At 37.8% G+C, this 25,961-nt stretch overlaps 3 protein-coding genes across 6 annotated transcripts in view; 1 reads left to right on the forward strand and 2 right to left on the reverse strand.

The window, feature by feature from the left end:
• The window catches only part of znf839 (zinc finger protein 839), a 16,401-nt gene extending 10,955 nt beyond the window's left edge, over positions 1-5,446 (reverse strand). The window contains 1 exon segment of the mRNA NM_001423822.2: positions 4,371-5,446. Within this exon segment, the coding sequence (NP_001410751.2) occupies positions 4,371-5,198 (828 nt within the window). The 5' untranslated portion in view covers positions 5,199-5,446.
• LOC147839992 (uncharacterized) overlaps positions 1-25,961 on the forward strand; it is a 782,854-nt gene that overhangs the window by 352,934 nt on the left and 403,959 nt on the right. The gene's annotated exons all lie outside the window — the stretch shown is intronic.
• vsx2 (visual system homeobox 2) lies at positions 17,115-25,473 on the reverse strand. 4 transcript variants are annotated; one of them, XR_015512809.1, is made up of 6 exons: positions 24,981-25,473; positions 24,504-24,588; positions 23,683-23,806; positions 20,539-20,719; positions 18,655-19,566; positions 17,115-18,155 (listed from the first exon to the last, which is right to left on the reverse strand). XR_015512809.1 is itself a non-coding variant. In XM_087289612.1 (5 exons), the coding sequence occupies exons 1-5, from the start codon at positions 25,399-25,401 to the stop codon at positions 19,259-19,261; spliced, it is 1,182 nt and encodes a 393-aa protein (XP_087145738.1). In that variant the 5' UTR covers positions 25,402-25,473; the 3' UTR covers positions 17,115-19,258.

Here is a 25,961-nt window from a genome sequence, read left to right on the forward strand (position 1 = left end):
CTTATTTTTCTTGTTATTATCAATCAGAAACAAAGGTATTATGTAATAAACATATAGAAGGAAATCTATACAGAATAAATAAAAATCAGGGCGGAACTATGGTGGAAAAATCTGATACTACGATATTTTTTTTTCTGTGATAAATATTGCGATATGAATACAGTTTAGTCTGCTTCTCACAGCAAGAAGGTCGCTGGTTCGAGCCTCGGCTGGGTCAGTTGCCATTTCTTGTGTGGAGTTTGCATGTACTCCCCATGTTGGCGTGGGTTTCCTACGGGTGCTCCGATCTCCCCCACAAGTCCAAAGACATGTTGTTTAGGTGAATTGGGTAGGCTAAATTGTCCGTAGTGTATGTGTGTGAATAAGTGTGTATGGATGTTTGCCAGAGATGGGCAGCTGTAAGGGCATCCGCTGCGTAAAACATATGCTGGATAAGTTGGTGGTTCATTCCGCTGTGGCGACCCCAGATTAATAAAGGGACTAAGCCGCAAAAGAAAATGAATAAATGAATGTATGATTTAATACAGTTTTGGATCGTTTAAATAGCACTGTCTGACAATTTCTGGGAGTCTAACAATATTCAGTTACAAAAACTGAATATTCACGATGTAAAAAGCCATTTTATTTTGCTTTAAGGCTGGTACACACTGAGATTTTTTATAATCCTGAACATTGTAGCATGTCAGACTGCACGAACATGGCTCTCATGTCACACTGTATGATCTCAGCTGTCATAATGTCAGACTGAACAACAATGAAGATGCACTAAACACGGAAGAAAACACTCCCGAAGTTTGACGTCATCCACTTTCACTATCCCGTGTTCTGAAATCATTCCTCACAGCAAACTTAAACAATCTGTAGCGGCATTTTTGCACACAACACGCCTCAATAATAAAACCAGGAAAAAAAAACTGTTTTGACATTTCCACGTTGTCATTTGAATTAATCGCATAAATCGCGTCATCAAATTCGGAGCTCCCATTAATTCTTGGATTGGGAACGTTCTTGGAAATCTTCTGACACTGCCAGAACTTCATCTGAGGGCAAATCTGATCGCAACAGGCACTAAGTGCAAGCGGCTGTCTGTGAACATGTCAAACCAATAATCAAAGATCACAGATTTTAGCCTAGGATTTCAGAAATCTTTTAGGATTTCCCAAATTTGTCTCAGATGACAAAATCGCGGCTGGGAAGGGCTTTAGTCTCATGTCTAGTCCAAAGTATTCTTAGAGCAAGTAAAATATTGTTATGTTTTCACCTTTAGAAGAAATAAGTCAAAACGAAAAGTTTTTCATTAACAAGCTAAAAAAATTTGCCAGTGGGGTAAGCAAAATAATATTATTTTCACTTTGAAATGTAGATATTTGGACTAGAACCAAGAGAAAAATTCTAAGTAATATATATTTTTTTGCCTAAATAGAATAATTACAGTAATCAATACAATTCTGTAGCTCCTAGTCAACTATAATTCAGGCTTTTAACATTGCATTTCCTGCAATGTCACATGGCTTCCGCTACATTAATTCTTTCATGGCAGGGCGCCACATCAAAGACCATCGCGCCACGGCAACATTACAGCTTGTCATTCAAAACATTCAGTAGTTTGTTTTTATTATAGCGGGTTATAATCACAGCAAAACGAATTAAAAGGTAAGTGAATTATAACAGTGCAAACTTTTCTGTAACCGTAGAAGTATTGTGCGTTATTTGTTTAACCCTTTAAGTGACATGCTGACTGACAGGTGTGTGAGGCTAGCAAACACAACGTAGCTTTCAGTTAAGATGAACACAGTTTCCATATTTATACTGTATAGATAAAGGTCTATGGTTCTGCATACAACAAAGAAAGATTATCTTGCTGGAGTTTATAGCCGTTTCACTTTACTTCAGGACATTCATAAATATTCCTAGCCAATCTAATAAATGTTGGAGACATACTCACTACATAAACGCTCTAAATCGCACTTCAGCAGTGTCTATTTGAGAGCGCACAAGAAGATCTGCACTTGAGCAGCATATATTTGAGGGCATGCAAGAAGCTTTGTGCACGAAGAGGAAATAGACACGCAAGCGAAGAGATTCGCATGCTCGTATTACATGAATGCGATCTCGACTTGTAATACTGCACTTATGACATTTGTCATTAAAATAATGCCATAGGTAGTTGGTAAATCTGTGTAAAAGGCCTGCACCACAGCTGGAAAAAAAATCCTAGAGGAAACACTGTCACTGTTGTGGATGCGCACATTGCAATATTGATGCTGAAATGATATATTGTGCAGCCGTGATATAAATACAGAAAGGAAGTAGTTAAAGCACAAAAAGGCATTAAGAAAATAATATCTGGTAAAAAGTAGAGAGAGAAGGAGGTGCAAAAGGGCGTACTTGTGGAAACAGGGAAATATCTACAGAAGGAAATATGGAAGAAAAGGAACAGATGATAATACACACATACAGAGGCAAAAACAGAAGGAAATCTGTGCAGAAGAAAGAGCAGCAAAGAGAAAGAACAACAAAAGAAAACACTTGTGGAAGAAAATTGTGTACACACAGTAGGAGTGCATAGAAGGTGTACAGTATATGAATGATGGACGTGTGCAGAATAAATAAAGAACTAAAAGACAAGAATTACTTAAATAGACACTTTTGGAAATTGAGAAGTATCAAAGGCTTTAAGTATGTGCAAAAAAGATGAAAATACAAACAGATGAAGGAAATCTGTGCAAAAGAAAGCATAAAGTGAAAGGTTCCATACATATGGAAGAATAGATGTACAGAATTTGCACATGTCGGCACAAATATACAAAGCGTGTCCAGAATGAAAAAAAAATAGTACTGGAGGAAGCACAAAAGGAAATTCATGTGGGAAATGGGCAATATGAAAGGAAAAGATGAATGTGCAGAACATTCACAAGGAAATCTGTGCAAAAGAAAGAACAGAAAAAAGAGGGAATGGACAGAAAGAAATATGTCTGGAAGAAAGAATGTGCAGAATACAAAGGGAAATACACAAAACTGAGTGTACTGAAAGGAAGCACAGAATGAAGAACGTAAAGAAGGAGCTGCACACAGAAGAAAGAAGTAGGAGGACAAATGGAAACTGAAGAAAACAAATGGGAGAAAGGAAATGCAAAAACAAGTATGGAAGGGAGCATGTGCAACAACAAGTAGATCTGTGCAGAAGAAGGAAGCACGAAGGGAAGCAGTAAGTACTTAAGGAAATACTTCTGGAAGAAGGAAAGGAAAAGTGGTATAAGCTGCACACACAAAAGTATGGAAGGAAAAATAGTATCCAATACCAATAATCCACCAATGATAGGATTAGGATCTGCAAAAGAAAGTATTCTAAATGGACAGAAAAGTGTACAGAAGGGAAAACGTATGGGGGAAAGTGTAGAATGGAATGATGAAATGAGGGAAATACAAAAAGCTGCAGCAGTAGTAGTACAGGAGGAAATGTAGGTAAAGGAGGTATGGAAACAGTTGTGTGGAAGCATGGGAATACATGCAAAAGGAAGTACAGAGGGATGAGGAGCAATGAAAATTTCAACAAGAAAAAATAGAAAACAATGAAAATACAGGTAAATTATGTCTGGAATAAAGAATGTGCAGAATACAAAAGGCAATACACAAAACTGAGTGTTTACTGGTAGGAAGCACAAAATGAAGAATATAAAAGAAATGCACAGATAAAAAAGAGGACAAATGTAAGGAAACAAATGAAAACAGAAGGAAACAAATGGAGAGAGGGAAATGTATAAACAAGTATGGAAGAAAGCATGTGCAACATCAAGAAGATCTGTGCAGAGGAACTAAACCATAAAGGGAAGCAAGTACTAAAGGAAATACTTTGGAAGAGGAAAGAAAAAGTGGTATGTGCTGCATACACAAAAGTATGAAAGGAAAATAGTATGCTTGGAAATTAAGGAAACACTTATGAAAGACAATCCACCAATAATAGGATGGGAATCTGCAAAAGAAAGTATTCTAAATGGACGGAAAAAGTGTACAAAAGGGAAAAATTACTGGGGAAAGTGTAGATGAAGGAAGAATGTACAGAAGTACAACAAGTGGTCGTACAGAAAGAAATGTAAGCAGACTATAATAAGAACAAAAGAAAGAAAGAAGGTATGGAAAGAATTGTGTGTGGAAGAAAGGGAATCCATGAAAAAGGAAGTATAAAAGGGTGAAGAATGGTGAAAAAATCAATCGGAGAAATGAGAAAATGAAAATACAGGTAGAAAACAAACAAAGCGAACTAGGTAAATCAAGAAAGGTACGCCGATGAAAAGATGAAAGTCTGCGGTGTAAATAACTGAATATTGCTGAAATACAATCTCACAGACTCATGAAAGACCCTGTGGTACCTTCTGGGTTGTCGTGTGGGCTCCGTTATGCGACTGCTGCAGCGCGACCTGTTTGGCGACGCTCTGCAGCTGCTGCGACGCGTTCTGCACGATCCCGACCGGTTGCGACTGAATCGTCGCCGCCAGCTGTAAATTGCTGGAGTCCAGCGCAATGTAGGAGGTGGGCTGCGCCGGGACGGCAGCTCTCTGCAGGATCTTCGGGGTGGGCGAATGGGTCACAACCGGCTCGGCATGGGCGATCATCTGTGCTTTACTCACTATAACCTGCTGCACGTCCACGATCGGGGCGGTGGAGGTTTTGGCAGCGCTGTCAGTCCCCGCAACATGGACCAACTGCTGTTTGGACAGTTGCTCGATTAACTGCTGCTGCTCCTCTGCAGATAATCCTGAACTTTCCACGAAGCTTCCGTCAGGCTGCACGTAAATGATGGTGGTCGTAGGTGCGAGCGCGTTTAAGACTTCCCCGCTGACAGTGGCGCATTCAGCGGTCACACCGGCCTCTGCGGTGGCCTGAACATAAGACGTGATAATGCTCGGGTCGGTAATCACCTCACCGCTTACGATTTGCCCGATCACCTCCTGAGTAACGTTCCCCTCCACAACTCGGACATCCACTGCAGACTCGGTGTGCATCAGCTCGACCAGGCCTTGATCAACGCCCCCTTCCGCGGCGGACGGCGTTTTGCTGGCGTCCTCTTGTATATTTCCCCTTTCGGTCGCGGGTTGTGTTGTTTCAGGTTGCGGTAAAGATCCGCTCGCGCCGGAATTGCCCATTTTCGCCGCTGCAGATTTGGACGCGGAATTATTATCGTCTTCATTGTCCGCCATTTTGTTTACAGGAGCAAAACTTGCTAGCTGACGTAGGAATCCTCACGGCAGGGCGAAAGGGAGCCGTTTGCTTGCAGAAATAAATATTGAAAATATGAGCAGCGTATGAGGGATTGAGTCAAAGGCCGGTCCAAACCATTTCAAATGTGCAAAACTGTTATAATCCAGAGACGCTCAAAAATGTAACGGTGGCCATGCAATTGGTGTTCCCGTCCATGCCACCGATGACGCGAGCACGGAGGATGGGTAACAACAAATTACGTCATTTCCGTTTTTAGCGCGCCGCTCTGCCCGTTTTCTTTTTAATAATCGTGTTTTCTCTTTCTCGTTCATTTTAAATAATTAAAATGAAGTATATTTTTTTGTGTATAATTAAATAAAGTAGCGTTTTATTAAACTCGACAGGCTCCTAGAATGTAATATAATGAAATTACATTGTGGTGTGAATGTTCTTGATTTTAGGAGAAACATAAGGACAGATCTCTCGACATGTATGCAGAATACTGTTGGACAATAGCAACAACTAACCTGGGAATGAAAATTTTATTTCTAAACATTTATAAGAGACACTGCTGCAGGGAAAGCTGTTTTGTCTTATAATACAAATATAGTGGATTTATTTGTGGATTGTTTTATTAGACCAGATAAAAGAAATCAAAGCTATAAATATAAACAAAGCTAAAATTGGAATGGAGCAAATAATGCATTTCTCCCGCCATGTAATTATTTATTTAGTGCAAACCACCAGCAGAGGTCAGGAAGTGATCACTTTTAGAATGTTTATTCACATGTGTCGCTAGGCCAACCCGCCACTAGGCGGCCCCACAACCCGCTTTGCCCGATTTTACAACCAAAGCTTAGTCAAAATGTTTTTTACTGCAGTGTTAGTGTATGTTTATTAAAGTTATGTCCTCATTTAATTAATCCTAGTTTAATATAAGTTCTGCACATGTCATCTCAAAAATCAAGAAGATACTAATACAGAAAAAAAGTCAATGGAAGGAAAATCATTAACATTAACCCAGTATTTGTTGCTTCCCTTTTCTTATAATTTTTAAAATATTTATTTATTCATTAATTTTCTTTTCAGCTAAGTTCCTTTATTAATCTGGGGTGGCCACAGCGGAATCAACAGCCAACTTATCCAGCACATGTTTTACGCAGCAGATGCCCTTCCAGCTGCAACCCAACACTGGGAAAGACCCATACACTCTCATTTACACACTCATACACTACAGACAATTTAGCTTACCCAATTCACCTGTACCACATGTCTTTGGACTGTGGGGGAAACCGGAACACTTGGAGAAAACCTCATGAACAGGCAAACTTTACACAGAAATGCCATCTGACCCAGCCGAGGCTTGAACCAGCGACCTTCTTGCTGTGAGGTGAGAGCGCTATCTACTGCACCACCATGTCGCCTTTTAATGTTTATTTTAATTATATATTTTTTTCTTATTGATTTTATTATTAATGGAACAGTCTTTGCATTGTATAAAGTTAATTCTGAGCATTCTTAATGAAGGTATATCTTAATACCAAGTAATATTGCATTTTCACTTTTAGCTAATTATTGTTCACTATCGTTTAATTGCAGAGTTTTTGGAATTTATTATTCTTTTTTCAATGAAGAAAAAAAACTCAACCTAGAACAGTTTATAGAATATTTAATCGGTTTGCTAAATTAATAGAAAATGTTTTTAACACTGTAAAAGGAAGCAAAGTAGGAATCACTGGTCCCTTTATTCAAGATTGATTAATTCTTCAATTTCTGAAACTGCTAGTTGATAAAAACAGTGCTTTTTTAAAATGTCCAATCCATTCAGACCAATATAGAAGAAGAAGAAATGGGGCAAATCTTTAAGCTTTACTTTTCTGTTTCATTCATTGTATTTAAGAATTAATACAATACGGTTTAAAATTAGATTGTCTTGCTGGTTTGCAATGGCAGAACTCCACTATTCAGAGCAAGGTAGGCCCCCTATGTACAGGGCCGGCCCTGGTCAAAACACTGTATACCTAAAGGGAACTAAATCTTTCTCACCACTTTATTGACAACATTAATGTGCCAAACATACCTTGAATACTGATATCACAATAAATATAACAATGAAGTCTATCGAGCAAACACATAACCATAAAAATTAAATCCCATTCAGTCAATCAGATTTTAAGTGTGTGTGTTTGTGTGTGTGTGTGTGTGTGTGTGTGTTTTAACAAAGTGATGTATACAAAATATTGTGAATATTATTCAAATCTTTTCCTCTAACTGAATCTTACTAAATATCATACAATGAGTTAAAAAATTTTAAAAATCAAATTGAGTTTTTTGTTTTTAAATTATTATACTTAGATTATTTTCCCAGTGCTGATTGTGGCTGGAAGGACATCTGCTAAAACATATGCCAGAATAGTTGGTAGTTCATTCCACCGTGGGGATTCCTGATAAATAAAGTACTAAGCCAAGGGAAAATGAATGAATTTGATTATAATATTCATTATTTCATGATTTTTTTTCTAAATTTATATATATGCCTATACATTTTTTTAAATTAATATCAAAATATGAAATAAATATAGATTGGGCATGAACTGAAGTGGGTCAGCAAAGACAAAAGTATACAGAAATCAATTCAGATCAAATACGTTTAACTCAAAATGAAATGTATCTGACAGATGTATTTTACATGAAAATAATTTCTTAGTTCAGCTAAGAAAAATGTAAATTTCAGATATTTAAATTATCTGCTTTTCTTAACGACACAGCAGCAGGATCATCACAATCTGATTAAGAAATCACTCATAAGACAGCACAGATTTGCCACTAAGATAAATGATCTTAACTCTGATAATCTTCAGATCACAGATGAGTCCAGTTTACTCCTCCTAATGGTTACCATTAGTAAAACCGTGGGATTACGAGTACTTATTTCAGTGAGAGTGCCTCAAAGAGCTGTGATAAAAATAAGAAACTGGTAATCACCACAAACAGCTTATAAGAACAAAGATCAAGACCAAAATGTCTTAATAATAAATGTGATCTTATTTATAAATGATTTTATTTTTAAATGATCATTCAACAATAAATGTAGAGCAATTTATATGTTAAAATAATTAAAAGCCTTTATGCCACAAAAGCTTTAAAGACTGTTTCTCTTAATATTAAATTCCTAGATATAAAGCAATGTAGCGAAATATAAAAAGGCTAATATGCCTGACAGGATCACTGGGTGACAGAGATGTCAGAAAAGCGGATAGAGATACAGTGTATTCTGTTGCGCCGTAAGCCTAGCCTTATCACCCCAGATGTCAACTAATTAATTACGCAGACACTAAGTAAATTAAATTAGGATTGAATTAACAGTGTGTATCAATAATCTGCTGACAGGCCTTGATAATAAGGGCATGGAAAGGATCAACGGTCCAGATGAAACAGAGAGAGTGCGGACGCCTCTAATCAGCACAAATCCTGATTGATTTCACAATTTACGGATTAGTCCAAGGGAGGCCTATATATTTTTATTTATTAGGGTTAAACAAGGCCATTTTTATGGATGATATTTAATTGTGTACAGTTGTAAGATAATTGCCATGCTTTTCTCTATCCTGTTATGTGAGGATTTTAAATTATAAAAAAAATCCAAGACTGCTAATAACAGCTACAGTAGATACATAGCTAATAACTACAGACAGATAGACAAACAGCGCGAAAGATAGATGGACAGATAGAGAGACAGATGGGTAGACGGAAAGATGGATGAATCGATGGACGGACAGACAGACAGATAGATGGTTGGAGGGACATACAAATAGATAGACGGACAGATAGAGGGGTGGACAGACAGATAAATGGACAGACAAAGATAGATGGACAGACAGATAGTCATACAGATGGATAGATAGATGAACAAACAGACAGATGGATGGATGAACAGAGACAGATGGACAGATAAATAGACAGACAGACAGACAGATAGATAGATGGATGGATGGATGGATGGATGGATGGATGGATGGATGGATGGATGGATGGATGGATGGATGGATGGATGGATGGATGGATAGATAGATAGATAGATAGATAGATAGATAGATAGATAGATAGATAGATAGATAGATAGATAGATAGGGATGGATGGATGGATGGATGGATAGATAGATAGATAGATAGATAGATAGATAGATAGATAGATAGATAGATAGATAGATAGATAGATAGATAGATAGATAGATAGATAGATAGATAGATAGATAGATAGATAGATAGATAGATAGATAGATAGACAGATATATGGACAGATGGATGGATGGACAGACCGACAGATAGATAGATAAATAAAATGAATAATCAGACTGATAGACAGACAAAGATAGATGATAGGCCCATAAATGGACAGATAGAAGAACAGATGGACTGATGGATGGTCAGACAGACAGATAGATACTTAGATGGACAGATGAAACGACAGACACATACATACATACATACATACATACATACATACATACATACATAAGCTTAACTTTTTCCACATTTCTTTGTTACAGCCTTATTCAAAAATGGATAAAATTAATTTATTTCCTCAACATTCTACACACTCTTAAGGCTTTTGAACCTATCAGGTAACGTGTCACAGCGTCAATGCACTGCTTCAATCTTTCGCTTTCACGCTTGTACTTAGTTATTTTAGCGAAAACCTCAGATCCTGTTGGTTGGTTCCTATTGGTTGTGCACCTTTTTACCAGCTAAGATTGTTGATGCCATTATAACGACACAGATCACACTGCCTAAAAGTGATTGACAGGTGGTTATTTATGTAACTATATTTATTTATGCTATAGATAGTTAATTTGTTGTGAATTAATTCATTATTTATAAATAATTAATTCACCGCCACCTACGACGACGTTGTCATCGTCCATCGCGACGTTTTACATTAGACACCATACAATGCCAAATTGGTCGGCATCGCCCAACCCTAATTCAGACTCAACATTGCATATCCTGCGATGTGACTATTGAAGATGCAGACATTGCGATTTCAAAGCTAAAACGATATATTGTGCAGGCCTACTTAAGGCCTAAATCTACCTGTGGTTATTTGGGCAAATGGCTATTTTTTTTAAAAATCCAAATATTTCTAAAAACATAGGAACTTGATACAACAGTGAAAGAATTAATATAGTTAGTGACCCCTTATATTTCCTCAAACATCGAAACATTACATTAAAATAACTAATTTTCCTTCAAAAATGGCCTGCCCTTACGCAATGGCTAAAGAGATGAATTGATCTTTTCAAAGGATTACCTGGAGTTATCGGAGCAATTGATTGCATACACATTCCAATCTCTATGCCAGTAAAAGAAATCAAGGCTACTTTCTTTAACAGGAACGCCACTCACAGCATCAATGTTCGGGTGGGTATGTTAAATTTATACATTTTCAACATACTGTAATGCTAAAAGATATTTACCTACTGTATGTTAATTACAGATGACTTGTGACCATCAGTGTTTGATCACAAGCCTGGATGCCAGATGGCCTGGCTCAATGCAGGACAACCAAATTTTCGAGAAGTCAAAGTTATGTCAGCGCTTTTAGCAAGGTACAGTAAAACTGCAACTGTAGACAGCACTTCATGAAAATGGAGTGTTATTGTGACGCTGGTCTTTCTGGTGTACATTATCAGGGCTGTTCGAAGGTGTGTTGGTGGGAGACGGGACCTATGCATGCCAGAGCTTTTTGCTGACTCCCTATCCTGAACCAAAGACAAAACCACAGCACGAGTTTAACATAGGCCTGAGTCAAACCAGGCTCAAGATAGACTCCACTTTAGCCATTTTAAAGGCCCGGTTTAACTGTCTTCGTGACCTGAGAGTGTCACCCTAACGCACGTCTTGTGGGTTTGTGGGTGCATGTACTGTCCTCCACAACATGGCATCTATAAGGAAGGAGCAGATGTCAAGTTATTGCCAGCAATCCAATGATGTTGTTGACCCTGTTTCCCGGGACAATCCCGCTGGGAGGAGTGTCAGACTTGCCATCACAGAAGAATATTTCATGCAACATTCAATAAAGCAAAATAGACAACACAATTATTTTTTTTTGCACATTTGCACATTTTTTAAAAATAAACAAACATTAATTTTAAACAAATTAGTCCTTAAAGGGGACCTATTATGTAAAAATCACTTTTATAAGGGATTTAAACTAGGGATGTCAGTTTCTATTTAAATTAACGATCAATTAATCATTAATCACCACTTCATCATAAACCCAGAGTTTTGAATGATTTGATATATTCATCTAACAAACCACCCAAGCCTTTTCCATTAGGAGAACTACAGTTATTAATAGCCTAGTCCTTATAAGCGATCCATTTCTAAAATACATACAAATCTAGGCTATACTGAAGAATGAGCCGAATATGCAATGCATTATGGTCCTTGCATAATGATCACAGCCAAATAAGCTAAGCGCTCATTTTATATATGCAAACTATTACAAAGAAGTCTACAGGTTAAATAAAGATGACTCGTCTGAGCTACAAAAAGTCATTTGTGAAGAACAGACTTATATGACAAATGATAAAATGTCATTAAAAACTGATGCTTGCTGTCTACAAGGCTACAATATTTAAGGTCATCCATTACGACATGAAGAGGATCTATTGTCAAGCTTATGTTTCCTTTTTAATATTAAGATATTTTCTTTGAAATCTGTAATACTACTATCTTCCCTCATTGCTGATAAAATAACCAGCCTTTGTTTTTAAATTTTTTTATTTAAATGTATATTTTCCATACAGTTTGAAGCAGGTTAAACAAAATTGTGGCCAATTTGAGATATTAAGACACTTCCTCCCCTGTACTCGCTGGGACATCAGGGACATCGGCCCTCCAGGACTGAGTTTGGACACCCCTGTTTTAAACAGTCCAGACAGCGGTTTACTTCTTTGTTATGATTCATTTTAAGGAATCATCTCAATCATTTGACAGTACTACCACACACTGGAAGTTTTAGATTCATATTTTGAGGATTATTCTTCATATTAAAATGCAATAAAGTACAATAAACTTTATTCTTTAAAATAAAGATAGTTCACACACACAAAATAATTTACACACTTTTGTGCCTTTTAAATCTGTATGAATTTCTTTGTATTGTAGGTTGTTTTTGTAAATATTTACTTGCTTTTTTCACATTTAACACAATAATGAATTGAAATCTGTTAATGGTAATTTCTAAGTCAAATTTACATCATTAAGCATTTTTTGCAATAATTTGCATTACTCAATTCAGGATAACCAATAATAACTTTTGTCACCTAATTTGATTCTTCCCCAGGGCCTTAAGTATTTTATGTTTTATGAAGTAATCCATTCATTTCATTCATGTGTTTTAGTGAAAGTAGAGCCACCCATATCAAGACAAGTGTTTTTTTAAAGATAAAATATTCTTTAAATTAAGATAATTAATATTTTACTAATAAATATTTAATTCTTAATGTCTGCAAGATATTATTTTTATTTATTTATTTATTTGTGTGTGATTGTGTGTGTTTGTGTGTTATATACTTTCTAGAGAAGAGCTAACAGTGGCTGGCATTGGTCTATCTACAACTCCACATAAGCTGTAGTTTTGAAGTTCTTCCGGTCATTCAGGTGACATCTTCTGTCTGGAGCATCAGGCCAATCTCCTGCTGTCCAGAATCAGGTGGTTTGTCTTGGTCGGGGATCTCAGCTGAGACCTGTCCACGATGGGTGACCCTACCGGTAGCTGTGAAGTACCAGTGGCGTAGCTCTCAGCATCACTGATGCACACAAGCCCTCACAGCACGTCAAGCTGCAAACCGTGTGAGGGACCCTAACCTTCTCTAACCCAACAGCCAACGCTAACAACCACTAATGTGCCAAAAACCACTTAGAGGAGACCAACAATGCGCAAGACACCACCTAGAAAACCTTGCTAAACACCTGCCAACATCCAGCAAACCATCCAAAAGAACCCAAGAGCCAAATATCACCAGCACTGACAATCAGCAAAACATCCAGCAATGTGATGAAAACTTGAATGAAATGTCAAATTTGATGTATTTGTAAACTTATTCTAGAACTATATACAATATTTACAACATGTACATACGTGCCCTTGATCCTCCATCTGGCACTAGGATGGCTCAGTGCCTGGGCTTCTTCCTTCGGGGCTCCTTGGGCAGTGGCTCTTTGCTGATGTCCACAATGATTTGGGGAGGGATGCTGGACCTGGACCTGCTCTCCGTGATGACCACACGTCCATCAGGCAGCACGGTCTCCAGCAGTACAGGCCGGTCCAGCTTCTCCCACAGCCGCTGCTTGATCTCCAAGCCCCACTGAAGGTTGTAGCGGCCTCGGCGTCTCTTCATGGTGGAGCCCATCACACTGTGGTAGATGTGCAGATATTCCTGCACACTCCGGCCTTGGATGGAGAGCGGCTCCTCCTGCGGACACTCACCCACCGAGGACACTGATGCTGCGGGACGGAGGACAGGAAGGACAGCTGCGTTCCTCAGGTGTTTCTCCTCCAGTGAAGGATCCGATATGCAGCTGCAGGTGTCCGGCCTGGCCGCCGCTGCGCTCTCCTCAACGGAAGAGACGCGCTCCAGCAAGAAGTCTCTCAGGTCACCAGGAAGAGCCCTGGTCCTTCTCGAGCGTCGCAGTGCCATCACAAACTCCAAAACAACTTCCCAATGTAGACAAACAGGTGAAACTCAGTCAACAGGAGATTTGTTCAGTTTTGTAGTGCGATGATCAGGATTGATAACTTGAAGTTGTGTGGATTTTAAAACCAACTCAAGTTGCCATGGGGGTTCAGGATGACGAGGGTCGTTTAAATGTAAACAATAATTGATATCCGCGTTAAGTCAATTAGAGCAGCAAGAGACGTATGTTTGTCCCTGCTAAAATATCCAGCTTAAACCAGCCTAGGCTGGTTGGCTGGTTTTAGCTGGTCGACCAGGCTGGTTTTAGAGGGGTTTTGGCCACTTCCAGGCTGGTTTCCAGCCATTTCCAGCCTGGTCTTAGCTGGTCAGGCTGGAAAATGACCAGCTAAAACTAGCTAAAACCAGCTTGACCAGCCTGGTTTAAGCTGGACATAGCTGGTTTTGGCTGGGCTCCCAGCCTGGCTAGGCTGGTCAAGCTGGTTTTAGCTGGTCATCTCCCAGCCTAACCAGCTAAGATCAGGCTGGAAATGGCTGGAAACCAGCCTGGAAGTGGCCAAAACCCCTGTAAAACCAGTCTGGTTGACCAGCTAAAACCAGCCAACCAGCCTAGGCTGGTTTAAGCTGGATTTTTCAGCAGGGGTGCAGTGCAGTTTTTGTTAAATGGTAATAAATGCTGAAAATATCTTACTATTTAGTAGGTATAATAATAGAGGGCCCATATACCTGATTAAATAAATACTGTCCCCGTTTTTCTTTATTATGATATTTGAACTTTGAACTTGAAAGTCGTCATACATTTCCACGTCAGAAATTTAGCCATGTTAGCAGAGGTGATGTGACCCAAAGGTGATGCTGATATAATTATTTACCTTTTTAAGGAATTAAATTAATGTATAATTCCTTAAAACATTGGCAATTAGTTCCAAAACAACGTCTTAAAATAATCAGTCCTTTTTAAACAAACCTCACCTACACATTAATCCTGTGAGTAACGCCACAACCAGAGAGGGTCTGGGTTGGGTTTTTGTTGGGTTTAGTTAAATAAAACGGTACACTTCCATATTCATAATCTATCGAGCATATACTACAATAAAGTAGTGTACAATTCACAATTTTTAAACACTAACAATCACTTTTTGGGGGAAAGAAACACCTTCTATTAACTTTTAACTTCTTTTTAAGCACAGTAAAAACAGTCCAATTATTATTATTATCATCAATATTTATTAACATTTGACTAGTTTTTTGTTCAAGATTCTTTGATAATTAAAAAGATCCGTTCCAATATCTACCTAAAATAAAAAGCTTTTGTAATATTGAATACATCTGAGCGAATATCATTTTCTGGCGTTTTTAAAAATCTTATTTTTAAGCATTACTAAAAGTAGTAAAGCATACACAATGCATCTCATAACGGTATGATGCATGAGTGTGCTCCATGCAGGTGAGTGAGCTTGACAACCACCTGCAGGACACACTTCTCCTAAGGCCCAACCCCCTTAGCCCTTACCCCTCGTTTTGCACATTCCTGTAAAGGGGTAGGGGTGTCCCAATTCTCTTTAGTTTGAAGGCCTAGGGCTAAAGGGAAGGGGTATACACCCTTTTGAAAAGAGATTTTTCAGGACCACACGTTAACTGAAAAAAACTAGCGGAAAATTAGGGGAAACACACATAAAAACACACAAATACCTTGGTCCAGCATGGACAGAAGAATGTGTCCGTGTCTGAGATTTTCACCATTGCAATGGTTTATCTGTCAGCGGTCTGCTATTACGAGAAGCGCCACCTGGTGGTGACTGGATCTGCTGTAGCTAAAGTGGTAAACCGCTGCATTAATTAATTCAGATCTTTTGTAAATTTAGATAAATATTGATACTTGGTGCCAGAGTATGTATTGCAGCAGTAAATAACATGAAAAATTGGCATAGGTTTTGTCCCACCTCTAATCCACAACCCAACAAACTAAATCTAACACGAAAGTTGCTCATGCACTCTTGGGAGCCCCTTGGTGGCCACGGGGCCATAAGCAGCCGCTTAGTTCGCTTATGCCTTGGGCCGGCCCTGGCCTCAAGACAATCCTTTCTCGAAGGTCTACAGACAATTCCTTTGTCTTCATACTTGGTTTGTGCTTTGAAATGCACTGTCAACCCTGGGACCTTATATGGACAGGTGTATGCCTTTTCAAATTATGTCCAATCAACTGAATTTACCACAGGTAAACTCCAATTAAGCTATTGAAGCATCTCAAGAATGATCACAATTTAGAGCTTCACGGCAAAGACTGTGAATATCGATGTACATGTGATTTTTCAGATTTTTTATTTTTAATAAATTTGCAACAATTAAAAAAAAATCTTTTTTCACATTGTCATTATGGTGTATTGTGTGGAGAATTTTGAGGAAATAAATGAATTTAATCCATTTTGGAATAAGGCTGTTACTTTAAAAAATGTGGAAAAAGTAAAGCGCTATGAATACTTTCCGGATGCACGATAGACAGACAGACAGACAGACAGACAGACAGACAGACAGACAGACAGACAGACAGACAGACAGACAGACAGACAGACAGACAGACAGACAGACAGACAGACAGACAGACAGACAGACAGACAGACAGATAGATAGATAGATAGATAGATAGATAGATAGATAGATAGATAGATAGATAGATAGATAGATAGATAGATAGATAGATAGATAGACAGACAGATGGACAAACAGATGGACAAACAGATGGACAGACAGACAGACCAACAAATAGATAAATGAAGAGATGAATGAATAGACAGACAGAAAGAGAGACAGACACATGGATGGACAATGTAGACAGAGATGGGTGGACAGAGAGACAGATAGACAGGGGGGATAAAGGGTATTAGTTGAGCAGAACTATCCTCCATCAGAGCACCTCATCACGGGCTGCTCTCCTGCTCTCCTCCATATGTCTGTTCTGCATCACTCCTGCTGTTTAATCTGCTCAGATTGAGGCCTCTCAACTGTGTCGGATTACACTCAATGACACACAACTGTTTAGGCTTCATGCAAACCATTGTTATTCTCAGCTTGACAGAGAAAACCATTGAAAACTGCAACAAACAATATGAATTTAATGCAAATGTGAATTTTGGGTATTGTTTAAAACAGCAACATATATGACAAGCTATTATTACCTGCTGCTCTGTGTAAAAGATTGAAGAAATTTATGCATTTTATGTAGTTCAATTTTAATTAAAACACGCTTGATGTAAAACAGGTTAGTACCATTCATCCTTTTTTTTTAATAATTTGTATCGGATTTTACATGTTACGAAAAAAAGCACATAATAAGACTACAGTACATTCATGTAGAGTTCAAACAATACTGTAGCAGGCTATCTTCATTTACAATATATACAGCAGTACACACTATAGTAACTATTACAACTGTACAAAATGAGAAAGGAAAGCACTGAATCCTGTTGTTTGGATGTTCAGTTGGACTTATTTTCTGATCATGACAATATTACTTCATACTGAAATGAGATTATATTCAAATGAGGTATTTTGCAAACAGCACTGAGGAGGAAACCTTCATGATCAAATGAGACCTTTATAGGAACACCCAACTGAAAGGAAAAAAACTAAGATTTCCTCCACTGACTGACATTCATTTTAGCATCTAGAAAGACAGTGATATTAAAAGAGCAAATTCAATATATACCTCACTGATGATGTAGACAAACAGGTTCACCCAGAATACAAACGAAAGGGCCTAAATTGAATCTTAAGGGTATATTTCACACAAAAATGAAAACGTACTTAATCTCTAGTGTTTTTTTTTTCATTCATTCATTAATTTTCTTTCAACTTAGTCTTTATTTCAGGAGGTCACAACAGCGGAATGAACCACCAACTTTTCCCGCATATCTTTTACGCAACAGATGCCCTTCCAGCTGCAACCCAGTATTGGGAAACATACACACACAAACACTACGACCAATTTAGTTCATTCAATTTATCTACAGCGCATGTCTTTGGACTGACAAGTCTTTGGACTGGAGGAAACCAATGCAATTTCATGGCAATTCATAACTTTTTGATTTGGTGGCTAATTTGTATGCATTCTTACAATCGAATTCATACAATTGTACGATTTGCTCATTACCCAATGCCGGTTAGGGTTAGGGGTGGGGTTGGGTTCCACGCCTCCTTTTTAAAATTGTACATTATTGTACGACTGAACTCGTACGAATTCATACGAATTAGCCACTAAACTGACAAAATGTAAAATACTAACGTTTCCTCGTGAGATCACAGGAAGAACATGCAAACACCACACAGAAACTCCAACTGGCCCAGTCAGGACTCGAGCAAGTGACTTTTTCTTTCTGTGAGGCGACAGTGCTAACCACTGAGCCACCTTAGTTGTTTTTTTTATACACTAATTAAGACACTAAATAAAAAGTTGTTTTTTAGGTTTTTTTTTTCAACTATTATTGAGATAATATAGTGGAAGAAAGACGAGAAAGCCTTGGGAGCAGAGAGAGGGGAAGGATGGGCATAGAACCTCGAGCCGGAAATCGAACTTGTGTCGCCCTGAGTATTATGGTGCTATTTGTTGGCGCACTTACCACTAAGATGTAAACCAATTGACTTCCATAGTGCATATCAGCCTGATCACACGAGAAAACGTAAGTATTTTAGGTTTTGTAAGTTTAGTGGCTAATTCGTACAAATTTAAGTTCAGTCGTATAAAATTATACGCCACTGAATCAAAAAGTTACGAATTTCAACATTCTTCAAAACATCTTCATTTGTTTTAAACACAAAAAAGAAACTCAGACACGAGTAAATGCTGAGTACATTTTCATTTTAGGGAAAAACCTAACAGAACTGGCTTAGAATGGAATAGAATGGCTTATTACAATGTGTTTTGTGGTTTTATTGAGTAAGGTGTATATATTAAATTAAATCTATTAATATAACTGTCTTTAACGCACAAGCCCAAGTCAAGTGTTTTAAGTGATTGAAATACTGAAGCAGCTGCTGTAACTCAATCTCAGATGCTCAGAACAAATGTTGTTCAGTCTCATACATTTCTAATTCTTCATTTGAGTGATGATTTATACATGGCTCATAACAAAAGTGACTGAAAACTAGGATCTTAAAAAGAAGTTATGGCTGAGATTTTTGTCGGCCTCTATTTAAAAAGGGCTATCAACCTGTTGCATGGATGAACCAATGCTACTATCAAAATACTGTACATTTCTAAATGCTGCTGACCTGCTAAAGTGAAGAATTAAAAGTCCAGTGTTGAGGATGAGAAAACAGCCCAGACATTTTCTACGCTTTATGCTGTTACAGTGCAAGATCTAAGAGCTCTTTTCCTCTTCTTTTGCGTCTATCTGTTCGCTGGACTTCTCCTCTGTCGCCGTTGTCTCCATGTTATGCTCTAGTCTCTCTGAGGAAACTGTTCCAAGCACTTTGGCGCTGTGCTCCTGCGCTTTTGCCCTGAGAGCAGCAATGCTGTTCTCCCTAAGTTCCTCTTTGGACATTGGTGACTCTGTCCTCCTTTCCTCAGCCTCGGCCTCGTCCGGCTTGGGATTGGTCGGTGTCTGAGTGACATCTGACTTCTCGTTTGATTGGTGCCCAGCCGTCTCCAAGGACTTCTTGTGCATCCCTGCAAAGAATGGTGGGTATTCGTGTTTAGAAAAGCAGCTGGTGGTAGGAAAACCATCTTGTACTGGAAATAGCAAGAGACAGATTTTAGATTTAGTAACAACGCTTGACTAATCGGAGCTATGAGATTCACGCAATTACATTTAAATAAATGGATAATAAAAAAAAGATGAATGAATATACAAAATTGTTATGTGGTATTAATTTAATAATTTAAGAATACTTTCAATAATGATTTAAAGAGATAGTACACCCTAAACTAAAAAAGTCATTGTTTACCATCACTCTACATGTTCCAAATCAGTGTTTTTTTTTTCTTCTGTTGAACAGAAAAGAAGATATTTTGAAGAATGTCGGAAACTCATTGACTTTGATGTTATTTTTCCTATAGATGTCACCAGTTTAATTCCGACTTTTTGTTCTTACAATTTTGTAATACAGCTAATTATTATGCTAAATTTAACAGATTAAAGGCATTTCCTTTGGTAGGTGAATCTGCTTTCTAGTTTGTAAAATTTTAAATAAATGATGCATTTAATTAACAATTTGCTGCATGTTATAATTCAAAATAAGCTTTTTTTGATAAAGCAATGCTGTATATTAGAGATATGATGCAGATCTGCGTTTGTTGCATCTTTTTGATCAGATTTCATGTATATATTAAATTTTAGTAGAGATAGTTAATAAAGGAAATACAGTGTTAAGAAAATTAAACTATCAGAGACGTGTATGACAATGTTTCATGTCATTTAATGTTCATTGTTAAACGCTATAATTAGTTTAATTAGTTTTCATATAATAAATTACAAACTTAAATGTATTTAATTAAAACTTCTTAATTTTGCAATTATTGTAAATAAAGACTTGAATACATAATCATTATGATATAAACAAAATACCAAAAAAAAAAAAAATGAAAAATCAAATAATGATGCATAATGAGGCAAAGAAGACTTAATCTGCTCTGGCATACCTAGAAGCCAGGGGGCACAGGAGTCCATGATGCCATCTTTAGCAGATTTGAGTATAGACTCGGGCAGAGGGATGGAGTGACGCACCATGGCGCCGTAGAGCCCGTATTCCGCCATCACGCTACTGCGACCCCAACACTTCTCCCGCTTCCTCCACTTAGCCCTCCGGTTTTGGAACCACACCTGTTTACAATCAAATGTAATATTATAGATAAGTATCCTAAACATTGCTGAAAAGTGTACAGACGGAATGACAGACATGTTTAATGGTTTGACGATGTCATTCGGGCATCTTCGTAGTGCTCAGGTCTAATTAACTGATGGGGTGAGCCCTCATGCCTCATTTTCGAACCACTCATACGAAATCGACACTTAAATAGTCACATAAAAAGTGAGGGAAACTAAACTGCTTTTTTCTGTGTACATATTTCTTTCATAGTTTTATTTCCAGATATAGGCCTATATAAAAAAATTAATTATGCACTGAATATATATATATATATATATATATATATATATATATATGGATTATTTAGGCCTACACCATTTTTAATGCAAGTGGATGCAAACAATTCATAAGGGCTGGATTTAAACAAATTAAACGTAGTAATGTTCAACTTAATTTGTTTAACTTAATTTGTTGCATTGGATTTACAAATATTTATGGTAAGGCATTTTATGGGCTGAATTTAAACAAATTAAGTTGAACATTACTACGTTTAATTTGTTTAAATCCAGCCCATAAAATACCTTACCATAAATATTTGTAAATCCAATACATATTTTTTTCAGCGCGTTGTACAAAACATTACAAACATTTTTCTCTTACAAAAAACGCCAAATAATACTCATCATCAGAGGGAAAACAAAATAACAAACAAAAACGCATTTAACTAAGGAATGGAAGGTATACTCAATAAAAAGCCCAATTTGTGTGTGTGTAGGGGAAAGGATAATGGCCTTCCACAAAATAATTAGATTTTTTGAAGAAAGTAGAATAAATGCAAAAAAGAGAAGTCTAAAAAGATTAATTAAACAAACCAACGAAACAAAACACATCTTGCTATTTTAATGTTCAATAAATGGCCACACATTTTCCAATGTGTGCATACAATTTATATATAATTGTATGTTTAACTGTGATATCCGTCACCTCTCAATTACTATCTTGTATTATCGAGCAAACAATTTAAGCAGGCAGGCACCATGGTGTCCATTTCAGATAAACGAGCCGATGCGCAAAGTGCCCCGCGGTTGAGTTGTGTCAGGATGCGGCGCGAGCGCAGGTTGATCAGCCGCTTAACCAGCACTTGCCCTTCACTAATTCTAGCTGCCAGCAGAGCTGACGGGGAGGAGGGGCTCTGGGGCCAGAGAGGCCAGACATTGGATAAGAAATTATCAAAACCATTTTCCAATCTTTTCTGGTAATGCCGATGATGATAGCCCTCATTTCATGCAAGCTACTTTTTGAGGAGAAATTGGTTATCGGGCGCTCAAAAGAAAGCGAGTGGAGACAGCGATGAGAGACGACCCCAAGGGCACGCAGAAGCTGATTGAAAAATAAGTTAATTTCGAGCCCAATCGATGGTGGACAGGCGGGCAAATATCACGGGAAATTAAACGAGCAGGACCCAAGAGAGCAGAGCCATTGACCCGTGCTAATAAATTCAATGTAGTTATTTCATTTGAACTCCCCACATCTCGCCACATCCCTTCCCTTGGAACACGGCGAGCTTTTCTCATTTAACTAATTACACTCGATGAGAAAATTAGATGTTAATTTTACTTTGGATTGGAATAGAATTATTTATTTATTTCCTTATTATTTATTCACCGAGAGGCTCCGTAATGAGAAGGAAATTAAAAGGCGTGCCAGCAGATGGATGGTTCAGGTCACACAGTAATCTTCTTCCGTCTTGATTGCTTGATTAGGTCGTTAGCGCCTTTCTCTCTCAGCGCGTGCACACACACACACACACACACACACACACACACACACACACACACACACACACACACACACACACACACACACACACACACACACACACACACACACACACACACACACTCTCTCTCTCTCTCTCTCTCTCTCTCTCTCTCTCTCTCTCTCTCTCTCTCTCTCTCTCTCTCTCTCTCTCTCTCTCTCTCTCTCTCAGCAAATTGTTTCACATCCAACTGAGGCTGATGAGATATTATCTGTCCGAGGGATGCTGGACTTGATCGATATAGTCAGTGTGCGAATTGTACAATGACTTTTAGGGTGGTCTATTATTTTAAAGTAGACCCCCTATTTTATAGTAATTTCAGGATTTTGTCATCCTTTGGTCATCCTCTTACGTTTTCCTATTTAAGTATTAAAATTAATTTTCGAGGCACCTATTATTTCTGCTACAGATGAAAATATGCATTCGACGACTTTATTAACGCTATTAAAAATAAAAAGCTTGCTGAAACCTTTGTACGGAAATAGGCTAAATCACATCTTTATAAAAATCCTACCAATAGGGGCATTTTATAGGCATTCGCATATTTCACAATTCACACTGAAATAATTTCTATACCTACCACGAGTCGACTATAAGCCACAAAACAGTATTTTTTAGAGTCACTTTAGAGTCTCCATCTCCTAAATTCATATATTTATTATATATAAAGGCATAAATGCGATGTAAGACGTAATGGGATGAGATTATGATCTTTAAAAAAAATTCAACATAGGGTAATTTTATTTCATTACATTATTGCTTTCTCTCGCTCTCTCTCTAAATTGTAGATAGTTTTAAAATAATAAGCTAGTCATGTTATTGTGAAATAAAATCTGCTGTGGAATGTGCCTTTGAAATAAACCAAAACATTTGGTTGAAAAAAAACTGCCGTATCGAGGTAATTTCAACTACAATATACACTCAATTACAAGTGTTGTTTAATGAGAATAATGAATTAAACATCGAACACAATTTTCTAATTTATTTTGGAGAACAGTATCGGCACCCAACAAATAGCAGCTACATAAACAGAAAGAAAAAAAAGATCCATGAATACGGCTGCATAAAAAAATATAGGGACGAATTTGTATTCTAGAGCATATTGTCTGTTCCTTTTAATTTAAAGGCGATTGTATAATAGCACAGTTCGTTTCCTACCTGTATTCTGTCCTCCGGCAGCTCGGTTTTCATGGCCAGCATTTCTCTGGCGTACACATCCGGATAATGAGCCTCGTTAAAAGCTTTCTCCAGTTCTTCCAGCTGGTAAGATGTAAATATTGTTCTATATAAAAATAAATTTGTCAAAGAAAATCATCAGAATCAGTGGAAAGATTACGAATAATTAAATTCTCATTTAGTCTGTAATTCCAGAAGACATCCGCAAAAGCTAAATGTCTATGTCATTGTCTATAAAGCATATTCGTGTTTTAAAAATATTACGAAATTTAGCCATTTATTATAAGCATTTTCCCTTACAAAAAATTGTTTACCACTAACGAAATTAGACAGATAAAAATAATATAAATTGTTTTTATAAACAATACTGTAGGCTATTTATTCTGTTAATTGAAAATCAAATATTTCCAATCAAAAACAGCAAAATGCCTCCTATAATAAACAACACAGCCTAAATGACCTATTAGGCTACCGCTATATTATTATTTAGAGGAAGAAAAGCATATATAGGCTATTTGCTGAATTGAAAATCCAATCAGCAATTAAGTCGATAGGCTACGAAAAAAATATATTTGTAATCAGCTCTTGAAGAAGAGGCAACTATATGAGAAGCCGCAGTTTCTTAGTCTAATATTTTACCAGTTGCCTTTAATCTGGTTTTGATCGTGAAACGACGAAAAGAACACAATCTTCCAATTCTTGTAAATAAAATATAAATTAATCTGTTGTTTTGGGTGTTTTATTTCGGACGCAACGGAAACAAAATAACGCTTAAGATTACGATGTATTTTCTTTAAGCCCACCTGTGTCGTCTCTTTTTTCTCTTCTTGCTCTGGCTCAGTGAAGACTTTGACATTTTCCTTTCACTTGAAGAGACATCATCTGAATCTGTAACATGGAGGAAATATTATTCAAAATGGCAGAACTTGTTTTCTCTTTACAATGCAGACTATTTTATTTGACAACAGTTTCAGCCCTTTTCATTTTAATTTGTGGACGAGGATATTAAATGTCCGGAATTTAGGGGGAAGGGGTGGGGGTTAATGCATTATTAGCTTATTAACAGTAGCTAACTAAACAAAATGGCAACAGGTTGCAGATACAATTTACAATAAAAACAACAAACAATTATACACAATGTAGCTAGGCCTATTTATTATAAAGCATTTTGCCTTAGTGAAAATTACAGTTTAGCACCAACGAAAAAAGACATTTGTGACACACAAGGACAAGCCCCGAGTGGGCCATGACGATGAATGTGGCAGGCCTGTACCCCGTACCTGAGCTGGCAGACTGGTTATGTTCCAGCGGCCCCACCGTCCTGCTGAGCGGCTGGAGGTGCACGTTCTGCGCGTCTGACAGAACCTCCAGAAACGCGGGCTGACTGTAGAAAGACGGAATACCTCCAGGCCCAATTAATCCCATCCCGACCCCAACACCGACACCAGCCGGACCGAGCATCGACCTGCTGGCCAGAAGGTGCGCCCCGGCGGGGAAGGAGTCCAGTGTGCTCCGTGGGGCCGAGGACGGCTCTTTATTTAGTCCCAAGATCTCCTGAATGCCGAAACCCGTGCATTTTGGCTGATGTGTGATGCTGCTCTTTGACAGATGTGGATTGTTATTTCCCCCGTTCTCGGTGGCACACAGCGATTTTGATTTGTTCAAACTTTCCGACAAAACAGCCCCATCCTTTCCTGTCATGGTGCCTCTGAGACTATTCCCTTCTTTGCTTTCGAGTCGGTCCCCTGTGCACAGGCATCCGAGGCGCAATACGCATGATCCCTCTAGAAATTCTCCTTTTATCCAACAGGTCCATCCCAACAAGGGTCAAAACTCAACAGCCAATCAGCGGCGACTTAGCGATTTAGAATTCCAGAGGATACAGGATACTGCTCCCCCTATTTATTATGCATTATATCATTTCATTCGCATCGCATTTTGGTTGTAATTATGTGTTAATTTGACACTTAACTAAAATTAGCAAATAACAATTTGGAATTAAATTAGCATGAATAAAAGTAAGCTAATTAAAAAAAAACTTTAGATGCTTGATTATATATGTTTTATTTTTACAAGCTTCATAAATAGCCTACGTTATATTACTATTAAAAACGTCATGGGTATTTTTGGAGTGTAGTAGCTACATCTAAAAAACAAGTAAGTGCGCTGGAAAATGTCTGAAAAGAAAAAGACATCTGGACGAGGGAAGCGCACAACGTAAGCAACAGAATCCGACTGATATGGTTGCAATAATCATTGAG

Source organism: Danio rerio, chromosome 17, assembly GCF_052040795.2.
Source record: "Danio rerio strain M-AB ecotype USA chromosome 17, GRCz13ab, whole genome shotgun sequence".
NCBI classification, from domain to species: domain Eukaryota; kingdom Metazoa; phylum Chordata; class Actinopteri; order Cypriniformes; family Danionidae; genus Danio; species Danio rerio.